At 44.1% G+C, this 25,597-nt stretch overlaps 3 protein-coding genes across 22 annotated transcripts in view; 2 read left to right on the top strand and 1 right to left on the bottom strand.

Annotated features, from left to right (window-relative positions):
- LOC111936618 (serotransferrin-2-like) overlaps positions 1-741 on the bottom strand; it is a 32,530-nt gene extending 31,789 nt beyond the window's left edge. For 3 of the 16 annotated variants that reach the window (XR_015277681.1, XR_015277682.1, XR_015277680.1), the window contains exon 1: positions 442-741. The gene's annotated coding sequence lies outside the window, so the exon portion shown is untranslated. The remainder of the gene's footprint in view (positions 1-441) is intronic. The other 13 variants (XR_015277683.1, XM_086855635.1, XR_015277686.1 and 10 more) reach the window with 10 other exon arrangements.
- On the top strand, positions 716-8,020 carry LOC147649940 (phosphatidylserine decarboxylase proenzyme, mitochondrial-like). Its single transcript, XM_086855694.1, has 4 exons — positions 716-816; positions 3,814-3,908; positions 7,677-7,852; positions 7,951-8,020. The coding sequence occupies exons 1-4, from the start codon at positions 791-793 to the stop codon at positions 7,963-7,965; spliced, it is 312 nt and encodes a 103-aa protein (XP_086711820.1). The 5' UTR covers positions 716-790; the 3' UTR covers positions 7,966-8,020.
- A 3,412-nt stretch (positions 8,021-11,432) lies between these two features.
- Positions 11,433-25,550, top strand: PISD (phosphatidylserine decarboxylase). Of its 5 annotated transcripts, none has more exons than XM_086855670.1 (9): positions 11,433-11,575; positions 11,987-12,053; positions 16,132-16,353; positions 18,178-18,343; positions 20,320-20,556; positions 20,684-20,822; positions 21,492-21,638; positions 22,336-22,496; positions 22,797-25,550. In XM_086855670.1, exons 3-9 carry the CDS (start codon positions 16,232-16,234, stop codon positions 23,019-23,021), a joined length of 1,197 nt encoding a protein of 398 aa, XP_086711796.1. In that variant the 5' UTR covers positions 11,433-11,575; positions 11,987-12,053; positions 16,132-16,231; the 3' UTR covers positions 23,022-25,550. The 5 variants fall into 5 exon arrangements, with proteins under 5 accessions (XP_086711796.1, XP_086711795.1, XP_086711794.1 ...); XM_086855669.1 differs by lacking the exon at positions 11,433-11,575 and adding an exon at positions 11,607-11,695; XM_086855668.1 differs by lacking the exon at positions 11,433-11,575 and adding an exon at positions 11,608-11,655.
- Positions 25,551-25,597: the final 47 nt, after the last annotated feature.

Below are 25,597 nucleotides of genomic sequence, written 5' to 3'. Positions count from 1 at the left end.
CAGGAAAATAAACAAACATAAATCAGGAATTTAAATTAATCAGCTTGCCTGAGGACCATGTCCTAAAGCACTGAGGATGTGGAAGCACAGTGCCAGGATTCTTAAATTCTTTTCCTACTCATTCACCCTTTGAAACTACCCTTCTGCCACCGTCAGAAAAAGGTATTTAGCTATTTCCCGGCAGTGTAGCATTTTTTAATCTCAGGATGCATCTAAGAGAGTGGAAAACCAAATAACCTCTATAAAATTCACTCAGGGCAGCAGGTAGCCAGGCAACATCCAGTCAAGGGTCACCAGAGGAGAAATAGATGTTACTGCACCACCCTGCCAGACATCTCCCTTGAAGGAACAGCATTGTGTCTGTCCCATGTAGTGTGTCCTGTCCCTAAAATCCCTGCCCTGATATTCCTGGTGCTCCCATACCTGTGGCAAATAATTTACCTGCCTGAAAATAGCCGAGCTGAAAAGCAGCTGAACTCCACCTGCCTCATCCTGAGCTCCCCAGCAGCAGCCCCCTCCTCCTGCTGGGCACAGTCTACAACCCCTTCGTGGAGCAGCTTCATCCCCCACAGCACAAATCCTCAGGAAACCACCCTGTCCCTCCCTACGCGCCATATTCCCTCAGGGAATTTCTGAGGGGATCTGGCCCCCCTCACACGCCATTCCTGGACGGGCCCTCTCCCCTCACGCCGCGGCCCCGCCCCCTGGTCCCGCCCCTGGTCCCGCCCCGCGCGCGGTTCCTGCCCTCGCGCGCGGGACGCGGCAGAGGACGCGGGGGCGGTGCGGGAAGATGGCGGCGGCCGCGGCGCGGAGCAGGTACGGGCACGGCGGGGCTGTCATTGTCACTGTCCGGTCCCGGCAGCCTTGTCTGACAGCCGGAACCCCATGGGGGAGGAGGAGCCGGGCCGGGGGCCGCAGCCTTCCCCTTCTCTCCCCCCTCGTTCGCTGACGTTTCTTTACCGGGGTGAGTGCGGTTGAGTCTGCAGCCTTGGCCCTGCCCTTGGCATGTGTGAGGAGCCTTGCCCTCCTTCTCCAAGCTGGACAGGAAGATAAGGGGTTTACGTATTTTAAGAACGAGAAGCTTGTGGCCTTGTATAGTTCTGACTCGGTTTTGCAGTCTGGAGCTGTCGGTGTGTAAGTACTGAGTAGAAATGGGTAGATGAGGGGCAGCTACAGCCCCTGGGGTTATGCAGTCCCGGGGGGATGGCCCTGAGGAGAAGCACCTGGCCAGGCACTGATACTCCTCTACAGGAGATATCCTCTTACAGGTTGTGCTTTTCATAGCAACCAAACAGCTTAAGGAATGCTGTTTCTCGGCCACAGTTCTCTGTTCTTGGATAGAACACACCGTCCCCGTATTCCTCTTTCTCTCTCAAAACCTGGAGAAAACACCTAGTTCACAGAGTGTTCTCTTACCCCCGGCCTCAGTGCTGGCAGCAGAGTGTTGTCCCTTGTCCAGAGAAGGCTGAAGACACAGAGGGGCTGAAGTTAACATGGAATTCATTGGCAGTTCCTTCTCCATCAGCCTCCAGTGGGGTGGGAGAGGCAGGGGGTCAATACTCCTAGAACCATTTGTACCCATCAAGGTCAGGCTGTCAGGAGCAGACAAGTCGAAACTATTTAGTTTTGTTGTCTTTGCCTGTTTTTAGGCAGATTTCAGAGTAAGGTGGAGACTGATTTTCCAGTATTGGGCACCAAAAACAATTTTGGTAAGAGCTTAGGGTTAGGTGTTGTGTCCTTCCAGTGTCTGAGGAAGTGCCACGTCCCAGGTGCCCTGCCCTGCCTCAGCAGTGTGAACAGCTCCCAGATGCTCCTTTGAAGCCAACACAACTTGTTCAGTTCTGACTGTGCATTTTTGTTTAGACTATTATGTAGGAAGGCTAATAAATATCTGAAATATTAATGCTTTAGGCTGCAGTTAAGTTTTAATATTTTTTTTCCATTGCTTTTTTAGGATTTGAAAACTCTTCTGGTAAATTTAAGTCTAATGCTAATTCAATTAGTTCTTTATTTTTTGAATCCTTAGAAGTAGTCCACAGGCTTCCAGCTTACTGATGAGCAAGTGCTCCTTTTATCCCAAGTGTTTTAATATGTTGTAAAACAGGCCTCGTAAGTCCAAAAATTAATGTAGGTCTGGCATATGACCCAAGAGCATCAGGTGACCTCGTTGTTCATGACAAATTACAACATGTTGCTCTGTAGAGCATACAGGTTCTGCAGCAGTGAGTTTTTTCTGTCTTGCCAAGGAAATGACATCTTGGGAGATGACGCAGCAGTGGGGCATGTTTAGCACGTGGTTAGAGGGATCTGGGGCTTGGGGAGGGTCTGTCCTGTCACATTTGGGTTAATACAGGGGTTGTAATAGAGACCATGAAGCTGAAGGGCAGAGTGAGATACTCTGACACTGTGGGGATAGGAGCAAACTTTAGCTGTTGGTCCTTGGCTAATGTTAAAGCATAATTACCAAGTGTGTGCTGGCATAATGATGTGACTTCTAGACAAGAAATCTGCTATTTGTAGATTCTTCTTTGAAATAAAGGGATGGTGTCTTTATGTAACTCAGTAGACACCTGAAATTAAGTCTTTAAATTCTTAATAATCACTTCCTGAGATTGAACAGGCCCCAAATGATGCAATAGCTTGTAAGCTACTGAAGTAATTGTGTCCTGCATGTATCTGATCGAGAGCAGATGAAAGGCCAGAGGGCAGATGAAGACATCCCAGCTGTGGCATTGCCTCCTGGGACTGGGCAGGTTGCACAGAGATCTGGTTCTTCCTAAGGGCCTGAGCCTGCTGGGGTGAGGACACTATCTCTCTCCTCCCTGTGATCCTGTCTGACAGCAGGATGTTGCCAGGTCACAGTCAAATACTTGTTTAAACATGCTTATTTGAACAGTTCTTGTACAACTGGATGTCTTCTTGTCAGATTTATTACTAACATGAAATTAAATATTGTATATTAAACATGCAGAAAGTGGGGGTTGAACCTTTTCTCTGTATTGGACGGTTCCAAGTCTCTTTCATGTATTTCCAGAGGGGCAGAACCACTCTCACTGTGGTTCACCAGTGAACAGAGTGGCAAGGTCAATTCTAAAGAAGAGCTGCTGTGCCTGGCAGCCTTTTTTACTTTTCCAGTTACACTACTTAATCTAATAAATGCCATTAATTCTTCATAGAATCCAAAACTTCTCTATGTACTCCTCCTCCTTCCCACCAGTATGGTAAGATAAAAGCTACATGAACCAAATCCTCGGTGTCTCTCTAAGAGAGACAGTTGCTGTTGTAGGAAGTTCTTAAATGACACAGTTGTGGCAGCCCAGTGGAGATGGATTTATCTTTATAAATTTTATTTATATTGGATTATCCCAAGTACTAAACAATAATTATAACATTTACCACTCCATTTGCATTTTAGAGCTCCAAACAGGCCAAGATACAGTACACATTCACAGCATAAATAGTTGCCTGGAAAGGGCCATTGGCAAGATCAGCATCTACAATACTCTGAAAAGTATCACTGCTACAACAGCCCAAAAGGAACATGTCAATATTTGTTAAGAAAAAGAAAAGCTAAAGATGCATCATTAAATAAATACCTCCAAGAGTAGTTGGATTGTCAGTTTTTTCAAATTTTTTTTAGGAAAGGAGTAGACCACAAAGGACTAGGCTCATTGGAAATTTTATGATATTTTGAGTAGACTTTTCCCTCTGTTTCTCAGCTGCTAAATCTTAGATTGTCACTACACTGAACCAACATTTGCATTATTGAACATTTGTACTTAAGCAGCCACTTCTTGTTTGATGTATTTGCAGTTTGCTGTGCAGCTGTAACTTGCTGGTGCACAAGAACCTGTGTGTTAGAGCTGGACTCCTGTGGAAGCAGCCTCCCTCAAGGACATTTTTCAGTGGTAAGTGATGGGTTATCTAGAAGTGGTTTTAAATTCAGGGTCACTCAAAGTTAGGCAAATTGTGGTCTCATATTGGGGAAGAATTTCCTGAAAAGAAAGGAGTGGGAGTCCAGCATCAAAGACCAGTTCGTGTCATTTACTTAGACACAAGCTTGAAAATTATGTTTTCCCCATTGTAAAAGAAGTATATTTACCTTTTTAATAAAATTCATTATGAGCTGTTGTTGTTTGTTGCTTTCAAACTTTACAAAGCATCTGAAACTTTTTCTGCTGAAGATAATTCCTGTATGGCAAATTAAAATCCATGAGCCATAGGTTTATTTTTCTTAATTTCTGCACTTCAGTTAGTTTTCTCAGGAGTCTAGAGTTAAAAAAAAAATGGTTTTTTTTTTAAAACACAGTATAGTTTACCAGAAAAATTCATGTTAGGCCAGTGTTTTTACATTTAAAAAAAAACACTTAAATGAACTTGATGAGCAATAATTTGTGTACTTTCCACACCTACTGAAGTGATAGACTAGGAAGGGCAACATCAAACATACATATTTAGAATACTCAACTGTATTACCTGCTTTGTTGTGCTGCTCTTATCAGTTGTTCACCTTGAAAAGTCTGAGGGATCCAGATTTCAGCAGTTTAACAGCCTTATAAGAAAGAAAAGGTATAAATATATTTCTATATTTTAATCTGTACTTAAAATTTTAATAGATCAGAAAATCAGAGTAGCTTTGCATGAAATATTTAGGACTTGGTTAAAATAGTACTTGCACTTGATGTTTCTGTACTAGGTAATGATGTGAAAATCAAATATTATTGTTTGTTTTTAAGGAATATTTGTAAACTTTTAGCATGTGCATTGTCATATATTAGTATCACAAATAATAGTCTTCAATTTTTGTTTCCTTGCCAGCTGAGCTATTGGTCCCATTTTCTAAAACCATTTATTTGGGCTAATTTGCCTTTCCAAATGCTTTGTCTGGCATATCATATATGGATATTTCATTATTGAAAAATGTGCCTTACACAGATGAATAAAAAAAGCAGCTTGATGTTGTCTATAAATCAAAGTCATTACAGAAAAAAATCTTAGAAGCTGAGACATAATGCAAAGTTGTTGATCACAAGGAAGTAAAGATCATTTTAGTCAAAATTAACTGAGTTTTGAACAAATCAACTTATTAGCCTAACATTTTCTAATTTATGATATTTTAGATTCTGAACTGGATTTAAATCTAGATGATTTGCACATGATGTCATTAGAAAGGAAAGATAACTCTTCTCTGATTTGATCTCTACCCCTTACAATGGCCTCCTCTAAGTGTTTGTGTCATGTCCTAGAAGAAATTCTGCATTTGGTCAGAATAATAAAGCAGCATTTATGTTACTGCATCTAACTGCATAAATTAGAGCACTCCCACCATTATTCAGTTTCCTTTCTCATCCTGAATTTTCCAGCATTTCTGAGGGAATGTGTATTTTTCACCTGTTTCAGAGAAGGAAACTGTTATTAATCTTTTATTCTCATTTGCTGAATATACTCAGTGTTTAAGAGAATTCTGGAAGGAGGTTGGCTTTATCTGCGAGGGCTTCAGATTTAGGGTAGTATCTAAAAATGTTATTAGTACATTGACAGTCCTGCATCTTTTTCCTCTTGCCCTGGACTTGTTTCTAGTGGCTCTTGTGCCAAGGTATGAGCTCTCCACATTCTCATGCTGCTTTCCAGGGAGCAGCAGTAGCATCATTAGAGAACACGATGTTCAGCTGAAATCCAGGCAGTGCCAGCTGCCTAAACCTGGATCCAATGCCAGAATCAGTCACTAGTGTTCTTGTCTTAGAGTTGGTAAACTTGTGTGAGTTCCACTTGTGTCTTAAAGGTGTGGAATTTTACTTTGTCAGGGCAAAAAAGCTTAACTGTGGCATGTTGGATGCCTTTGCAATGACAATGTTTTGGAGACCAGTTACAGAAGTGGTGTTTCATTAAGGCTGGAGATGGGGAAAAGTCGACTCTTCATTTATCAACAACTTCAGTTGTGTTTGCTGTGGCTTGTGGAGCACCACATGGTTTGGTCACTGTTGCAGGAAATGTTCACATGGGTGTAATCAATGCTTTTGAAGCAGAAACTGCCTCTCTCTGGACCCAAATCAGAAAGAATTGTTCCCACTGAGAGGTTTTGGTTTGGGAATTTGTGAAACTCTGCCAAAATAGCTGAGCAGCTTTCCTAACCTAAAACCAAAGATGTGGTGTAAGGGAGTTAAAGGCTTTAGGGCTAAAGAGTATCATTGTTCTGTGTACAGACATTTCTGTTGAAATAGTTGAAAGGTTGTAGACTCTTTGTAAATTCAAATAAGTCTGTCTTTTTAAACATTCAGCTGTTCTAAATGACCCCTCTCCTTCACTGAGCATTGTTCTTTCAGAAAAAATAATTTTTAGAATCTTAACTGTAAATGTAGTTGCTGCCTTGTTTGTTTATTGAGTTTGATTTTCTCCCCAGAAAAGGAAATATTTTTTTATTTTTTTTGAGGAGGAAAAAGCTGGTTTTGTTTCATGATGCATTTAGGATATATAGTTTAAGCAATGTTTTAAATCACAAGTGTAGGAAAGAAATAATAAAGAAATATTCTGATAAAACAAAATGTGGATAAGAATTTTTTTATCTGGTGTCTTTTTGCAGCATCATGGCTGAATGCTTCCAATCAATTCAATTCCTTAGAACTAAAGCTCTCTAGACTTCAAAACAATTGTGCTTTGTCTCTATGTGTGCCTAGAAATAGAGTTGGTGTTGACTGAATTCTTTTGGTTGCTAATGCATCCTTTCATAGTCAAACCCTAAGAAGCCTGACTTTGATGGAGCAGGATAAAGTTCATTGGGTTTGATTCTCCCATCCAAGTTAATGATTGCTGTGGAAATGACAGCAGTCAGAATCAAGAATTGGTTCTGGGCATTTTCTGTCAGGTAGTGACTCGTACTTATTGCTGAGAACTTTGGACAGACAGACAGGAGCAGCAGTCTAATACTGACTGAGCCCTGGCTGGATTTGTTTTCTCTGAAGATTTTGGAAGGGAAATACTCCCATGGCTGTGCCTGCCCCATGCTTGGTCTGTTGCCTAGTGACCACATCGAGTCCTTGTATCTCACAGAGACTGCAAGGCTGGACTTGGGCAGGAGGAGCTTAGTAGTTACTCAGTAAAAAACCGATGTAATACTACACATCTCTTTGCTTCACGGGGTGACTTGTATTACAGCAGAAATGGGCCTGTTTACCTCTTACCAAGCCTACTCTGAAACAGGTCATTGTTTCCTTCCCTCTTCCAGTTAGCTGTAAGGTCTGGGGATTCCCTAACTGTAGTGAAAGCTTTAGTGACTGAGAAGCACAAAGCTTCACAGAGTACAACATTCTCATGTTCTCAGCTGGAAAGTATGGTAGTGCTGTCAGACGCTAATTTTGTGTATTTCTCCATGGGGCTTTCAGGGGGCACAATTGAAACAGATTTTGGGGGGAAGAATGTTGGAAGCATGTGGAGTGGCAGGGATGGGGATGAGGTTAAAACCACAGATGACCAGTTAGTGTTGCTCACTTGAGTTACAGTAACTTGGTAAACTGCAATAACTGGAGTATTCAGGAGCATCTGTACATACCTTCTGTGTCAGATTTATTTTCTAATCACATTTTCAGCACCCAAACTCATATCCCTCACTGCACACAATTGCTTTGTCTTTACTGTGTTGCTGTTCTCTTTCCTGAAGTCTGGGACTTCTTCTGTTACAGACAGGAAGAAGCTTCACACTGCTCCGGCGGGGCAAGTGTTCCGCCTGCGGCCCTTCCATGTTCTGGTAGCTACAGGTGGAGGATATGCAGGATACAGAAAATATGAGGATTACAAGTTGGAACAGCTGGAGAAGAGGGGCATAGAGGTGCCTGTGAAGCTTGCAAGTGAATGGGAGGTAAGAAACTTGGGGCAATTTTACTTCTGCCATGTTTGATGCAAAGCTCCTTTGCTTCCATTTCGACACAGGAATCTTTAATTTCCCTCTGCCGACAGACAACGTGGTCTTGACAGCTCATGGAACTAAAGTTTTTCACTTCAGTTACTCACTTTGGCTGAAATCATGATACATTAGGAACTGCCAGCAGCTCCTCCATCTTTCAGTGTGGCTGACACCATATTTACAAGAAAGCTGAGATGGAATTAATGCCTGGTTAACAAAAATCTACCCTTTTTTGTATGAATATACAGCAAGACCTTTAATTCAAAGGTAACACTTCAGTCTGTAATTCCTCTTGATCCTGAGAGATTTTTGCCATTTCCCTTTGGATTCCAAGGAGCTGAGAAATTATTGTGGAATTGCAGAGTGTGTGTATCAGATTCATAGGTCAAATACCCATGGAAGCATCCAAGTAAGAAATACTTCATGACTTCCTAAAACGGCTGTGTTGCCTTTGTAGTGTTAAGTATATTGTACAACTCCACGTTGGACGGTTTAAAATACACGTGGTGTTCTTCCGAAGAACCAGCTGAGTGCCTGCTTCAGTGGCACTTCTGAAGGCAAGGAGTTAAAGATTTTAGGATTGTAAGGTTGTGTAGGAGATGCCTCAGTGTGACCTTTGGCACCCCAGGTTTTCTTTACATTCCTGAGCACACTGCCAGTGTGTGAGTGATTTGTCCACATGCCTGTGGGGGACTAGGTTGGAATCCCTAAATTCATTTTCAGTAGTGACCCAAACCAGATATTATCCAGACAGTCCAGATGCTAACAGTTTAGCTATGATAGCACCTGAGGAATCTGTCTGTAAATCCATCTTCTGTATATTCTTTTCCTGCTGAAGTTTGTTTCAAATGGGTTCTGATTAAAAAAGAACTGGTAAATGTCCACAGAGTATTTATTTAACGAGGCAATGTCAATTCAATTTTAATACTTGAAAACAAATGTTCTTTTGTTATTTTTCATACTTTTTGGTATGAAATTGGCTAATTCTCTTATTCCATTTGCCTTCTTTCATTATACTGATATGCTGGTTTGTTATTATTTGCTGAAGCTAGGAGTATTGCTTTTGATGGAACAGCTCTAAAGGATTTGCTTTTTACAGTGGGAAAACACACAAAGAATTTCAAACTGATAAGCAGGGCCCCAAATGCAGCAGACCCTAGTAGGAGACACTAACAAGACATCCCAGTCCTTCCTGATGTGTTTAAGTTCTGTTGAGTGCTTGTGCAGGAGGGAAAGGAAGCTCAATAGCTATGAGGAAAAAGAGAAGCTGTGGTCAGACATTGCAAGAAATATTCCAAACAATGAAGGATTCAAGAAAAATAAGAGCTGCATTGTTCCTTTTTATTATGAAGTGAAATGGATTTTTTTGCTGACCTACTGTTTTCCATTGTTCTGGTTTTTTGCATCACTGGACACACACTAAGGAGTGTGGAAGGGGGTGTTGTCTTTAGGGCAGAATAAGCCTTTGCATAGGCAAAGAGAGCCCAAGTGTGATTGAATGGGTTTTGAAAGAGTAACACAGTACAAGACCCCGGTGCACGTGCCCTCACTGCCGAGCCTGCTGCTCTGAAGTGGTGCTTCCACAGTACCGGCCTCATGTTCCTGTGGGCATGGGGACCATCTTCCACCTGCCAGCTCTGTCTGTAAGGCAGATTCCCCTGCTGCTGAGCAGAAGACAGATATTACATGGGTAATCCTCACCCTGTTTAGCTGGCAGGGAAGCTCTCCCTGAAGCAGAAGTACATGCTGGGATCTTCATTGAGGTGTGCATCGTTTTTGACTGAATTACAGAGTCGGTACACTTGTGTGTGGTTTTGTTTTGCCTGAGCTTCATAAAAGAATGGGGGGGAAAAATGAATCTGGTGCAAGTACAGTGTCCCTTAAGTTTCTCCACAGGGAAAGACAGAACTATTGTTTCTTCAGCACAGACCTTTTCTTTGTGTAATTTTCTTAGAGACATTCTGTCGCTAATAGCTTGAGCTGATTAATGCCTTAATGTCTCCTACTGTGAATACCAGTGGGGATCAGCTTTCATTTAATTAGATGAGGTAAAGCAGAGGGCTTGGAGTGAGACAGGTAGATGTTTATCAGATGGATGGAAGCTTATTGTTCCAAATCTTTGCTGTCACAGAGCATTTCCTGGCTGGGATCTGCATGCATGGCATGCCATTCATATGCTAACTAGAGGCATTTTGCTTCTTCTTACCTGGGCAGCAGAGCGCTGTTGCTACAGGATCAAAGAATTACTGTGAGGAACCTTGGCCAAAGGGGGAGTTTAGAGGAACAGAGTGATCAGATAAACCAGAGTTTTGAGAGTGGAACTTGTAGGTGTCCTTTGCTCCCGTAGTTTGTTCTGTTCTGTGTAAGGAAAAAGCAGTGTTTGTTGGAGTGACATGTGCCAGGAAAGCACAATAAACGTCTCTGGAAGTGAGCTGCAGTGTTTAAACTGCAGGTTATGGTCACGGGCCAGTTTTTATAAACAACTTAATTGACCAGAAAAGTGCTTGAGTGTAGGTTTAGGATCTGGATTCTCAGAGGTAAGAACACAGCCTTTCCTGCTGATGTCAGGAAGTGCTTGTATTTATGTAACAGAGGATACTGGAGCTCATATGGCAGTACAATACAGAAGGTGCTTTTCTTGGCCCAGAGGAGACATTTAGTATTATGGTAAGAGGTGTGTTTCAAGTTCAGGAAAGAGCTCATAATGGAAGAATATCTGATTTTATTTATTTTTTTTAATCCAACTTCAGCAGAAATACAATGTCCAGTTGGTTTCTCATTCCTCATTCTTGCTCCCAGATTCTGATGCTTGGAGTTTTATTGGAGCACATAAGGAATTATATTTTTTAAAAAATCCTTGTAAAGTGGTCAAAAGTACACAAGAAAGATGGTCAGAAAATCAGTGACATTTCAACAGTATCAAATTGTGTAAAGGGTGCGATGGTATGTTTTTCTCGTTTGTCCTGGAAAATTGAACCAAGTAAAATCAGTTTGGGTTTGTGGGTTTTTTTTATAAATATGAACAGTGGGAAGGTTTTTTGACTAGATGAGTCTGTTCTATCTCGTACATCTTCCTGACCATCCTTGCTGGGCTTATGGAGCAATTTATCTGAGCGTTTCGGAAGCAGTTTGTGAGACCGCAGCACAGTGTCCTGCTTTGGCTGCCAGTGCCTGTGTGGGGTCGTGTTCCCGCACCAGGACACGCGGTGGGAAGCTGTGCAGTGCACAGAATCCGCACCGATGCTTTGCTCCCCGACAAGTCTTTCCCCGCCGTCCGGGCCAGCGGCTCTTTGTGAAGCTGGGTGCTGATCCCAGGAGCGCCCGACCCTCCCAGCGCAGCCCCTTAATCCCCCGGGCCGTCGCAGTGTTCCGGTGCCCTCCGGTCTCTCTTCCTTTGCGTTTGTGCTGCCCTGGCCCCTCCTCCGAAGGGGCCGCGGCCCTGCGGGAAGGAGCCGCCGAGCAGCGCCAGTGGCCGGAGGCGAGGCGGGGCAGGGCCGCCGCCCGCGCCGCTTCCTTAAGGCTGGGACGGGCCGGCACCGCCCGGCGCAGCGAGCGGGAGCGCGGCCGGGCCGGGAGCCGGTGCCACCCCGGGAGAGAGGTGCGGACCTGCCGGGACCCGGTACCATCCCGGGAGAGAGGTGCGGATCTGCCAGGACCCGGTACCATCCCGGGAGAGAGGTGCGGATCTGCCGGGACCCGGTACTACCCTGGGAGGGAGGTGCGGATCTGCCGGGACCCGGTACCATCCCGGGAGAGAGGTGCGGATCTGCCAGGACCCGGTACTACCCTGGGAGAGAGGTGCGGATCTGCCAGGACCCGATACCACCCTGGGAGGGAGGTGCGGATCTGCCGGGACCCGGTACCATCCCGGGAGGGAGGTGCGGACCTGCCGGGACCCGGTACCATCCCGGACCTGCTGGGACCCGGTACCATCCCGGACCGGCCGGGCCGGGGGATGCGGGTGTGGCCGCCATCCGCTCCCTGCCCGGCCCGAGAAGGGGCCCCGGGGGCGGGGTGGCTGCGGCGCGCTGGGGGGTTCGCGGTCCGCTGAACTTTGTTCACGTGTCTGAAAACTGCTTTGAAATGAAGGGTCGGTGTCGTATTTCGGCGATTGAAGGCGGAAAGCCGGGACGAAGGAGACTTCCCGGGGCATCAGGTAAGGGCTACTGGACCGCAGGGCAGATGTGCGAGGGCTGGCGGCCAAGGGGTGATTCACTCTGCCTTGCTGGAAATTTCAGGTGATATTCCAAAGTCGACTCGTGAGTAATCTCCGAGTAGATTTAAACAGAATGAGGCTACTGGACCAGCCTTATCGGAGTCCAGAGTCCCGGGGGGCGGGCAGGGGGCTGAGGAGCCGCCGGAGCTTTTGTGCAGCTTCCGCCGGGTGCTGCTCAGTGGGGAGGATGTAACGCGGCTTCTGCTTCCTTTAGAGATCCTTTGTGGAGCTGAGAGTTTGCTTTACCGATATCTTAAGTTAAAATAATGGGGGTGGTACTGGGGAGTGTAGTTTTAAACCATTAATTGGAAATTACTACTACAGAGTATTAAAAGGGTGCCATTGCCATCAAATTTCATGTCACTTTGTAAAATAAACAAAGCTTTATCTCCTTGCTTCACAGAATGTCTTTGAGACTGTAAAACAGGCTTTTTGCACAGAATTCAGAGCTCAGTCGTCTAGTTAGGCTATCCTAAAATACTACTTTTTGTCCCTGCTCTATTTGTAGAAAGCAACTGAAACAGCATTGTAAAGTTAGGGGAAAACAATAGAAAGTGGTTTTGTTTTTTTTTTTTTTGTTAATACACGAAGAGAAAATGTACAGAAAGGCTTTATCAAGTGGGAAGTAAGGAATTTCAGGCAGTACGGATGGATGCAGCCGAGCATGGTTGGTTTCATTAGGCAGCGCTGGCAAAGGCGCGGGGAGCGGTCCCGTTGGCAAACTCCTCCCGCTGGAGCCGGGGCCGGGGGCGCTGCGCAGCGATCCTTGGCCTTGGCAGACTCAGCCTGCGCTCGGCTTTCCCAGCAGCAGCGGGGCAGTTCTGCTGTGCTCCCGGAGTTCGGGAGCTGCTGCCTGGCTGTGGAGTATCCAGTGTTTGTCCTGCCGGGCCGCCTGCGGGGAAGGTTGGGTGGGAGCAGGGGTGACGTGGCTGCCACTAAACAGTTAAGGAAAGGTCACCGAGTACCTCACCCCGAGTGAGTTTTTGCTGGCACTTGAATACAGCACTGGGATGCATTCAGTGCATTTTTTAAACAGTAGTTCTGTGGGCAGATGTAGAAAGTTTGACCAGAGGGCTTTGAGCACTGACCGGTACATTCCAAGCCTAATGATTCATGCTTATGGCTCAAAACCTAGGCTGCAGGTTTGAAGTTCAGTTGCACATTAGTCTTTCTTGCAACTGCCTTGCTGTGTCGTTTTTTTTAAATTTGAAAGAAGGACTTGAGTAGTTCACTATTGAACAGTAATTAAAAGAGGTCACTGGATTTGATGCTTATTTGAGCTGACAGAGTTAGAAGGGTGTTGCATGGCTGGCAGATTAGCATTTCTCTATGAGATGATAGTTCTCTGTGGATTGATACCTGCTGGTAACTGCTGCTTTTATTTGCCTGTTGTAGATTCTGGGTGAGTTCAGACAGGTGAGGGAGTTTGGTAATGGTGTGCAACCCTTCAAACCAAAAATTTTAAAGATTTTTGTCTAAGTGGATGATGACACGGGCTGTGGGCACTGCCTGCATCCCAAGAGGTCCAGCTGTTGAGATGCCTTTATATGAGTTCCTCTGTCATGGGCTGTTTGATAAGCAGTTCTTGTTCCTTTCCCCATGGAAAGCAGGTAAACTCAGGGTGGATTTTTAATTTCAGCCTTCTTACACTGTATTAACTGTATGTTACTTCTGGGGCAGCCACAGCAGGGATGGCAATGGGCCAGGCATTCAGCATCTCAGCAGGACTCACTTATGGCATCCCAGTGAATGTAATGAGGGGAGTAGAACAGAACTGGGGAGAAGCTTCTTACTCAGCTGCACACAGGTTTTTCAAGAAGTGCAGAAAAACAATTTGTAACACCCATGGTTTTCCTTTTCTGGAGAGGAATCTCTCCTGCCCCACGTTTTTTGGTTTTTTTTTGTTTTGGACTGTAGGATGGCACTACCCATGGCATCAGGCTGTAGAACATTTCAGTGTCTGGGTGTTTTAGGGAGCAGGTCAGCTCTTTAGCTGGGTTCATGCTTCCAGAGAATCGTGGTTGCTCAGTCGAGATGATAACGATTTCTTAAAAGTATTTTGCGGGATAGAATTGAATTTTACTGGAAGAGCTTGTGGGTTACCTCCCTTACCCTGAAGGGAGGAGCACTGAAGCTAATGTGGTGAGGCGTGTTTGCTCTGTCTCTGCAGGGGTGAAGGTTGCACAGGAGGAGATGGGGAGCAGGATTCCACCCTGGCTGCAGGAGCTCTGCTGCTCCTGCCCAGCTCCACCAGTGCCAAACAAACTCTCTCCCCATAGATCTGTGAAACTTGTTCAGTGTGAAAAATAATTTTGTCTGATTGAAGTTTCTTTCGAAACAATGTTACCGATTTAGTTTGTTGCTGTTCAAATTAAGTGTTTACGAGGGTAATTTCTAATGTTCCTGGTGAATCAAGAAGTAGCTTCCCCGTGCTCCTATTGCTTTTCTTTGAATTTTGATAGGATTTTGGCTAACTGCTTTCAGCATTTTGCTATACAGATGGCATCATTTTTGTTGTGTAGGAGTTTCCTGTGCCAGCCAGAGAAAGACTAAATGATATTTTAAATAGAAAAACAAAAAGAGTTGGCACGAGGCTCAGGGAGGAAGGTGTATGTTTTGAGTGCTTCTCATTGGTCTTAAATTTGCCTTCTTTCAATTAGCTGTTTTGGGGTTTTTTTAAAATATGCAGTTGTTAAAATTCAGCTTAAACAACATGCACATGGGTCTTGGAATTTCCTGACACACAAAATATCATGTAGAAGTTTTCTTCCTGAGAAAAATAGTCAAATGCAGGATTTCTATAGGTGTTTCTAGGGAGTATCTGTAATATTTGAAGGCCAATCAAAATACACAATTACTGCTTGAATATTTTCATTTTGAGGCTTGACTGGGATGCCATTAGCTAGTTAATTCTAGCTTTTCCTGCTGGTCCTCCCACTCCTCTTGCCTTATCCCTGTTACAATACAAGCCTTTCCCTCAATCAGAGCAACAGTGCTCTTTTTGATCTGCTCTGTTAGCTACAGTTTTTGTGGTACTTAGAAGGCTTTAGAAACAAGGAGGGGTTTTTTGTTTGTTTTCAACCCAGATTTAGCAGAAAGCAGAAGTGAAATGGAGCCATTAGAGAGTCAACCCTGAAACTGTTCTGAGTATTTGGTTTAATCTTGAGGTGGGATGTGACTTCTGCTTTTTGAACCAGGGCTCCCTTAACAATGCAAACCCAGTTACAAGGAGATTCAGAAAATCTGTTTGAGGTGTGTTCTGTAGGGGTTAAAGAGGGAATTTGCTCTATACATTTAGAATACTTAGATAGAAACACTGCAGCCTTTGGTCTTTAAAAATCAAGACAGCTTCCTTTACTCCTGTTTAGTATTTTAGTTCTACTGGACATAAAAACTCTGACTGTACTGAAAGTCACATTATAGACACATAAAGCTTCCTTTATACCCAGTTCTCAAGCTGGCCTAAAACTGGCTTATTTTGTATCTATCTGGTTATTTGTAGAAGAATGTCCATTACCTTGCTCCTTTAAGTGAGTGTTCTGAGATGGAAGGAGACTTGCACAGATGGATGTTTGTGGCTGTCAAGGGTTGTGAAATAGAAAGACATTCCTTTCTGTTCTGTTTTCTTATTTACAAGCTGGGGACTAAGAGCAGGAAAGGATTTTTGGTGCCCAACAGTCTAGAACTCCTAGCAGCAGCTGCTGCACTGCAGAATTGAAGCTGGGAGTTATCTCCTCCTCCTCCTCCTCTCCGCCCCACTCCTCCTCCCAGCCTCGCAGTCAGGCTGGCACTGGGATGAGCTGTGCAAGGCCAGCTGGCTGCTCCTCTCACTAGTGCATTGCTGCCCAGCAGCCTGGGACAGACTGCAGGGTGTTTTTTGGGGACTTGGGTTTCAATGGCCACCCGGACTAGCAAGAAGCAAGGACTGCTCATATGGACAGCTCATTTTTATCGCGTGCAGAGTCGGCTTTGTAGTGGGATGTTGAAATATGACACAATGCCTGTTTGTTTGCAATAGCTGCAACCCTCGTAGCAGAGATTCAAGTGGGAAACAGAGAGGGATTCCAGAGACAAACCAGCGGGGGATTTAGGAACTGAGACGCCGTGTCCTCTCTCCTATGCCGGAGCAAGCAAAGGAAAGAGAGGTAGAGGAAAAAAGACTGAGCCTTGCAACAGCCGTCACCCTGACGATGTGTCAGTCAAACACCCTGCAGGGACCAGAGCTCCACACAGGGAAATGGTGAGATGCTACAAAGCTTTATCTAACCCTCCACCCTCTTGCTACAACCTCCACAAAGTTAAAATTCATGTCCGGAGGCTGCGTTCAGGGAACGGCGGCAGCAGCAGCTGTGCCGGGGACCAGCACCCACAGCTGGACAGTCCAGGTCCGACTGGCTCTGCCGGTGGGACACCAAGTAGGAGAACTCGTTTCAGGTACTGTTCAGTATTTTCTGCTTTGCAGGAATGGTGGCTGAAGAGGGAGGGAGGCTGGGAGGGTTTCTGGGCAGAAGGAGCGGGAGCCATCTGCAAAGCTTTTGTTTGGCTTAATTACTATAAAGCTCCTTATACATTGCATTGGCAGAGAAGGGCATGCCGTTCCATGACAAGGGGAATGGGGAAGCTTTCATTGTATTCTCTAGCACTAGGAGAATGGAAAAACTAGTTGAGGGGCCGCTCTGAAACCAGGCCAAGGCAGTGAGAAGCCCGAGGGCTCCAAAGTGATGCAGCTCTGCAGGGATTGGTCCAGGAGCGACTGCAGTGAAGGGGGGGAGAGCAGCAGGAGGGGGAGAACGGGACCCAACCTGGCTCCTGGCCTGCCAGCCCTTGCAGGCTGCTGGGTGCTAGGGATGGGAGGGAGAATGTGAAGTGTCCTTTCCTATTCCTGTGCCAAGTCTGTCCCACCTCCTGCTGAGAAGCCTGCATTAACTCTGCTAAGACAGCATTTCTGCTCAGCGTTGTTTTTCCCTTTTGCATTAAGATGCACAGACCATTCTCTGTTTATTTATTAGTTCTCCAGGGGAAAGAAGTTGTGTTCACTGCAGAAAAAACATCTCTGAGCCAAAAGCACCATTTTGCATCCTGAACTGTGACAGTTACACAGTTATATCTTTATATACATTTAATTCTCATCCAAGTTTTGAAAAGAACAAGTTGGCAAGAAAATTTCCTTTTAAATTCTCAGCTTCTTTCCATCTTGGAAAGTCATACGCAGTGTTTTGTAGTTCCTTTCTCATGTCACAGAATCTCCTGAGATTCGTGTTGAGAGCAGCCAGACTGTGCCACTTGAGTTTGTGTGTGCACGTCACTGTGTCCTGCTTGCAGAACAGTCTCTTAGCCAGGAGTTCAGTCACTCATTTGAATAGTTTGCCCTCAGATAGACAGATTTCCATTTGATAATGTGATCTTGGAAATGCCAGTGGTTTTTTCATGAGTAGAAGCCAAAGAATAAATGGGGACCTGAAAGGTTTTGTATCCAGACCTCCTGCAAGGGTCTGAACTGAAGCCCTTGGTGTTTGTCCTCTGCTAAGAAGCTGAGTAGCTTTTCCCTGTGAGAGTTAGAAGGTCAGCTTTTTCCCATGGTCATTTGTGCAAAATGAGATAGAGCCCTCTCAGAGCCCTCTAGAGTCAGTCAGGACATCCATGTAACAAAAAAAATGAGAGGTGCAGCTGGCTCTGAGGCAGGGGAGTTGATTATGGGACTATGGAGATCAGATTGTTGTGCAATAGCAGAAATATAGGCTTTGTCCACATGTTCCCTGTTCAGAACCAGGATACTCAGTGAGGGCTTTAAGACCTGGAAACTGGTCTTACCTTTAATTTTTGAGGGTGTCATTCATAAAATGTGACCTGTGAGGGTGAAGGCCATTATTTGGACAGAGGATTTTTGTTTTTTAGATAACGGCTCTTCTATTTTGGGAAGGGGAAGAACTAATCAAAATAAAGGAGTAAAGACTTGTAGTATGAAGGATTAAGAACTGTTTAGCAGGAATAACTGACCCCAGCTGTCGGAAGCTGGTGGCTGTGCAGCTGAGACTCCTCTGATGTTGTGTATGTAATCTTTCAGGTTGCAATTCCCCCAGCTGGCCCTGAGGCGAAGGTTGGGCCAGCTGAGCTGTATGTCTAGGCCTGCTCTGAAACTGCGTTCTTGGCCTCTGACTATTCTCTATTACCTTCTGCCTTTCGGTGCTCTTAAACCCTTGACCAGAGTGGGATGGAGGCCTATGAGCAGGGTAAGTGTGAGCAGCTCTCTCGCGCCGTGTCTGGGAGCTGCGTGTCCTGGAGGAGCTGGCAGCAGCTGGGGGGAGAGTTGCTTCATGCAGGACAGCCTGGTGATCACTGCTGTGAAAGCAGAGGTGCAATTCATGCTTCTCTTTAGTTTTTACTGTTCGTGGTTGTGTTGATTAATTGCCTCACAGACAAGTGACTTTTTGAGGAGCAGAGAATTACTTTGTCCTCCCAGCTATCAGGGAAAGTCAAGAGAAGCTTGTGGAGGAATTCAGTCACCTCACAGTATCAGGGCTAGGACAAGGAAGACCAAACCTCTTGGCAAGTTCCTTTTCCTGGTCTCGTTGAAATGGTCTCTTGTTTTGTGTTAGTTTTGCACCAAGAGAGTTTGTTCCTCAAGTTCATTCAGCATTTGTAGTCCAGTATGTCCAAATGATATACAAATCTCTGCTCTGACACTGTTGAGAGCGTGGGATGGGATGCCTTGCACATAGTAATTCTCCTCACAAACCGCGCAATTTCAGAATCCAACAGCCAAGTAAGGATTTTGATTGCAAACAGGAAATAAATTGCCATTCTTAAGCCTATTTCATTGAACATCTGTTCTGTTGGATCCCATCAACTTGAAAACCAGGCTCCTTTGAACAGAAGGGGCTGCTAGGAAATACCACTTTTGACAATTTGTGTGATTTTACAGTTGTATTTACATTTTCTGTGTTGGTGGAAAACAGCAAAGTTAATTTTTAGAAATTAATAAAGTATAGGGCATGTCAAACAAAATGGCAACATTTTTTAGTTCAGTACTTCAGCTTATATAACCTCAAGTACTGTTCATTTAGAAGGTTTTATCTGAAGTAAGATTAGGTTGGTACTTCCTTTCTGAAATATCCCTGTATGTGCACAGAATGGTGATTTGTAAGTGAAATCTTAATTTGCTCTATTTGATGGGATGTAGCCAGTTCTGTTTGTGTTTATGGCTGTGTTTCTCAAGACTTAATCATGAAGAATATGACTGAGAACAAATGATGACTCTCACTAAGAGAACACCCAAGTTTTAGCTGCAAGTTGAATGTAGCTGTTCAAAAACACAGCACCAGTCAGCAGATCATCACTTCCTTTGCAAATCTGGTTTCAGAGTGTTCAGTTCCCTTGGTCTGTATTTCCCAGCTCCCCCCAGTTACATCACAGCCATGTGAGCTTCCTGGCTGACAGCAAGTACCACAAATCCCAGAAGAGTTGTTTGCTGGAATTATCAACAGGAAGATGTTGTCATCTGTCTGCTTCCATCAACAGCAGATACCTCTTGCCAACGTTGTTTCATTTGTTTTCCTTGCTAAAACCTGGGCTTTGGTGCAAGTCCAAAGGTGTATTCCTACAGAAATAAAGGCACTTTATATTCTTGCAATTAGCAACTCCCACAGTTGTGAGATACGGTGTGAGGCTGGTGTAAGTTTATACCTGTGCAGCTGCATCCAGTGGGTGCATTTATTTGATGGTTCTTGTGTCAGAGTGTACAACACAGAGTACTGGGTGTGGGAAAGACCCTCAGTAGTAGCTGCATCTGAGGACCATGTCATCCAGTCAATTTTAATTTGGTTATTCACAAAAATTTATACATTGGTAATGTTAAAGCTTTCTGATTAGCGTTCTACTAAAGTATGTGCAATGTCTTTTTTATCTGTAAGCTTCACATGGGGCAGTTTCCAGTAACTTCAGAATGGAGCTTCAGCCTGCAAGGGAGTGGGAATTCTGGCTTCACTTCAAAGTTACATTAAGTTTCATCCTGCCTCTTGTCTACTTTCACCAGAATGGAGGGAATGAGGATGAAGTGCAGTGTACATTTTTTGCTGCCTTAAAGGCTACTTGTAAGCCATGAATTCAAGGGAGGGGTTTGCAGGAGCAGTTTGATCCTCCGTGTGTTACGGGGAGAAGTAAGAAAGCCATCAGTGGGGAGAATGACCTGCTGCAATTCTTCCTTCAGGTTGCCCTGTACAAGTCGGTCCCAACTCGGCTGCTCTCGCGAGCCTGGGGTCGCCTGAACCAGGTGGAGCTGCCCACGTGGCTGCGGAAGCCGGTGTACAGCCTGTACATCTGGACCTTCGGGGTGAACATGAAGGAGGCGGCTGTGGAGGATCTGCATCACTACAGGAACCTCAGCGAGTTCTTCCGCAGGAAGCTGAAACCGCAGGCGCGGCCGGTCTGCGGCGTGCACAGCATGGTGAGTGACAGGAAGGGAGGGCTTTACCCAGCACTGCCAGCTTCCCTCAGCCCCCAGAGGAATGGCACTGCTTCAGGAGGAATTAATCAACTGCTAAGTGTTTCTCAATCTCTTCTCTTTGCTGTAGATTAGTCCCTCTGATGGAAAGATCCTTAATTTCGGACAGGTAAAAAATTGTGAAGTGGAGCAAGTAAAAGGGGTTACTTATTCTCTGGAATCTTTCTTGGGACCTCGCATCTCCACTGAGGAAATGCATTTTAATCGGGGTGAGTTCTGTGTCAGTTCTGCATTTATTCTGCTGTGTTCCTTTAGTGTTCTCAGATGAAAAAGATGTTCTAAGATGAAAAAAACTAACATTTTCTTGCATTGTCAGGAACAAAAGCAGGTCTAGTACATCTCTTTCTCACCAGTGGCTTTATGCAGTCATGCCTGGCTCATTCTGATTATCTGAACTGAGTTGCTTGGTTCCTACACTTGATTCCAAGATCTGTTGCTATGCCGTGGCTGCAGCACTCCTGCTATCAGACTGAAATGGGCCCAAGCACTGGCTAACAAAAACTGGATAAGCTACTCCTTAACAAGATCCATGCTCAAACACTGCCCTTCTAATGATTTAGAGGACTCTTCACAAATTCTGTTCTTAAAGAGTAGCTTTAATGAAAATTCTGTTGTACTGGATTTCAGTTTCTGCTCTTTTGCTTCAGGAAGGGCAAACTCCAAAAGAAAAAAAATTCATTATGATTGAAACAATCCAGGATTTTTATAAAGGGAAGGAACACTTGGAAATACTAGATTCCTGGATGAAACTGATGTTTTTGTAGTCTCACCAATCCACGTGGGCTGCATTTAATCTTCTGCTATTGCACTGCCTGGATAAAGTGGATGACTTCAGGAGGAATATCTTTAACCCATTCCTTTCCCTGCTTTCTCTGCAGCCCCACCTGGTAACTCTTTCCAGCAACAACTGGTCACAAAGGAGGGGAATGAGCTCTACCACTGTGTAATTTACCTGGCACCAGGGGATTATCACTGCTTCCACTCGCCCACAGACTGGACGGTGTCGCACCGACGGCATTTCCCAGGTTGGTTTCTGTTCCTGGGAAACAACTGCAGGGCAGCTATGGAGAGAGGCACTGCTGTGGACCACTGCAGAATGGGACACACCAGTGCAGAAGTTGTACAGTAACATGATAGATAATGGTAGAAAAGTGATTCACCTTAAACAGCAGTATAGTTTACCAGATCAAATCACATATAAATGGTGAAAACAGTAATATTGTATTCAAACTGTTTGGGATCTTTGAAGTACCACCTGATGCATGCTGACCTGACTGGTTCCCAAACACTGTTTATTCAGTTTGCACCTGAAAAAAAGACAGTTCTGCAGATCACACTAAACAGTAGCCTAAAGCATGATCTCAGCTTGTGCTTGGCAAAGAAAATGAAACTGAACAGTTATACTGGAGCTGGGATTGGATGTTTTTGCAGATAAAAATATTTTACTGCTTGGTATCTAGCAAAAACCTAAGTATTTGGATTCGGTTTCAAACATCATGAGAGAGAGATTGACCTACCACACACATCCTTCTGTGACCCCTTTGTTTTCAGCACAGACTTCTCTTTCATTTGCTCTGCCTGGCACTTGCCTCTCTTCCTACAAAAAACTGACAGAGTTGTTTACTGGATCAGTTCCAGTTATACTGAAAACACCATCTTAGTGGCATTACAATATTGCTACAAACCAGACAACCTAACCTGGATATTTTCTCACTTCTTCAGGCTCTCTGATGTCTGTCAATCCTGGAGTTGCTCGCTGGATCAAGGAACTGTTCTGCCACAATGAACGGGTTGTCCTTACAGGTGACTGGAAACATGGCTTCTTCTCACTGACAGCTGTAGGAGCAACAAACGTGGGCTCCATCCGCATCTACTTTGACCAGGTGAGCAGGGTCATAGCAGGCACCTTTCTGGTGTTAATGGCTGAGGTTGGTGCAGCATAACAAAATTTAAAAAAAAAAATCTTATTACCCTGAAATTAGGGTGTTTCATGGTACTGATATTCTAAGACTGATTTAAACAGTGTTGTTTCCAATATAGGCATTTTTTTTAATATTCCTATTGCACCTTTGAACTGTGAGTTCCTGCATGGAAGATGCCTGAGTATGTAGATGGTGGTGATGAATGAATACAGAGCACTGAAATCCTCCAGTAAATCCTTCTCTTCTTCCTTCTCTGTACAGGACTTGCACACGAACAGTCCAAGTTACTCTAAAGGTTCCTACAATGACTTCAGCTTCATATCCAACAACAACAAGGAGGGAATCCCCATGAGGAAAGGGGAACATTTAGGGGAATTTAACTTAGGCTCTACGATCGTTCTAATCTTTGAGGCACCCAAGGACTTCAAATTCAACCTCAAAGCTGGACAGAAAATCCGCTTTGGAGAAGCACTGGGCTCTCTATAGGAACTCTCTCAGCAAGAAGATTTTCTATAAAAAGGGACTCTTTTCACACCACTGAGAGTTTCACTTATCACGTTTGTATCACTCAGCAGGACCTGGGTGAGGAGAAAAAAAGATGTCACTGCTGCATTAAACTTGAAAGTATTTGGTCTACATTTACCTGCTGCTGAATGTAGGAACTGAATGGAATGATCATGGATGTATCGGGTACAGCTGCCTTGGAAGATGTTGCCCGTGGTGGTTTCTGGCCCGCCCTGTGCCTGTAGTCTTTCATGTTCTCCCCTGAATGTGCCACAGGATAATTATGTTCTTAGAGCCTCTAAGTCCCTTTTAAGCCTTCCTAGGCAGGTGCAGTGGGAAAGGGTGGAGGTAGAGATTACCTGTATTTAAAGAGACACTGACAGGCTGAGTCAGACCTTGTATCTACAGTATCTGTTTTTCAGACCTTGAGTAAAGAATATATTCTCATATTTATTTTATTCTAAGAAACTCTGCCCAAATTCATAGATAAAAGCAGTCTCTGAATGCACAGAGGGCCAAACTGAAATTTTCTAGTGTGGCTTCATGGCCCAAACAAAGCAAAATGTACAAATCAGCCAGCACAATGAGTGACACTCATTTTGAGTTTTGTACTGTTAGACAACCTTAGTTCTTTTGTCTGACATTGTCCCTTTAAAAATGGACTATGCACTGTATTTTAAACCTGAAAAGTGTCTACATTCCAGACAACAGAACCTGTCACCTTGCAATGTTCTTTTTTTAAAGACAGACAAAGCTCTGTGTCCTCTTCCTAATCCATGGTTTTATTTTGCTATTCCAGGCCTTAAAGTTATTGTCTTTATGAGAGACAGTTACCTTCACCTCTTGGATTAAGGAGTTAGAAGACACAGGGCATGTTTTTCTTAGGTGATGTGATGGCAACTAAAATATGTTTTTACTTTCAGCTATGTGTCATTACTTTGTCACTAAATTCTTGAAGAATTAGTTCCTCTGTTACAGGACAGCTTCAGCTACTTCAGGACCAATTTTTATTGCATAGGGTGAAATGCTCTATGCACTGACTGTTTAAAATATTTATGGCTCTTTAAAGAAATCCCCTGTTTCTTCCCAGGTGCCAGTCTGGCCCTCCCTTAACTGGCAACAACTTCATGTTATTCAAAATACAAAACAAAAAACCACACTGGCTCTGACTTCTGCCCTAATACTTAATGCTAGGAATGTGCTGGGGGCTGAAATCTTTGTGCTGAAGCTTAATCCACTGTAAAATTTTAGAGCCTCTTTGTGACTTCACCTCAAGAAGAATTAAAATCTAACACCTTGGATCTACTGCATGTGGCACCGACAAAAAAAACACTGCCAAAGTGAAGAGGAATTGAGTCTTAAAGCAATGTATCAATTGTTTTTTTGAGAATAAACTGTTTCAAGTCCCAGCACTCAAACATTTAGAAATGATTTTCCTGTCCAGAGCTTGTTGGAGTGGACGTGCTTATGAAACCTGCCTTTGTGCTTTCTGAAAGATTTCTCGTACTACTTCCTTGCTTGAGCTACTTTTCTGCTGCTTCAAGGAGATGACAGGCTCTGATCTCCTAAAGAAACCCTTCTTTGTATGCACTGCAGAAAATAGAATATAATTTTGTTGTACAAATGTCCAGTTTGCCAAGTCCTGTATGCTTAGCTTGTCATCGGGAAGGAAGGGACGATAAACTGCCTCTAAGTGATGTAGCCCAGGCCTGAGTCAGATGAGGGTGGCTGTTTGGGTGACAAGCAGGAGAAAATTCATTTGGCTCCAGGAGTCAGTGTTTCCTCACTTTACACAGGGAGGAGTTTGAAAGCTTGAAGTGGCTCTCAGCCACCTATCTTGTTAAACTTCTTGGCATTAGCAAGTTTACTCCTGCAGCAGTATAGTACCAGATACAAGTCTTTTAAAACCTTTGAGAGTGAGAAAAGAGTAAGGCAAATATCAGCCCCAAGAGAATAAAGTTAGGGTGAGCTTTTTGATTAAACTTCAATGTTATGTTAACAAGAGAAAACAAATTCATTCCAGTGGATGAGAGAAAAAGACAACTGAATCTTTTCCCTCTTTCCACTGGGGTCTATGACATCCAGACAGAGCCAAAGGAAGTTTGAGCTTTAATTTCTTCCTACTCAGCAGCATCATCCATAGTATCTGAAGGTAACTATTAGCCTAATGATGGAATATGGGTTGCTTGATGTTTGCTTTATTAGAAATCTCAGAAGGAAGAGAGGATTCAGCATGCAAGTGGCTGTTTTTATGATGGTTTTAATACTGTGCAGAGCGAGCTAATAAACCAACATTGCTTGTGATGCAGGGGCCAGCAATGCACCCCAGGAGTGAAAACAGAGTTCCTTGAGGGTACTGATAATGCTGTGAATTTCTCCTGCATGGAGAATCCATTTAATTCAACTGTATCAGTAGCACGGTATTTTTGTATGTCAAAGTGTATGACTTACTGACATGAACTCATTTAATTGCAAACATTTTGAAATAAAGAGTCTTATCTGTGTTGCTTATCTTTGTGACATGCCAGGTAACCTAAACTAGGTATTGCAAGTGCAGC

This window comes from Cyanistes caeruleus, chromosome 18 (assembly GCF_971803275.1).
Source record: "Cyanistes caeruleus chromosome 18, bCyaCae1.hap1.1, whole genome shotgun sequence".
Taxonomy (NCBI): domain Eukaryota; kingdom Metazoa; phylum Chordata; class Aves; order Passeriformes; family Paridae; genus Cyanistes; species Cyanistes caeruleus.
Note: the sequence above shows the minus strand (reverse complement) of the source record. Positions and strands in the feature narration are given on the sequence as shown.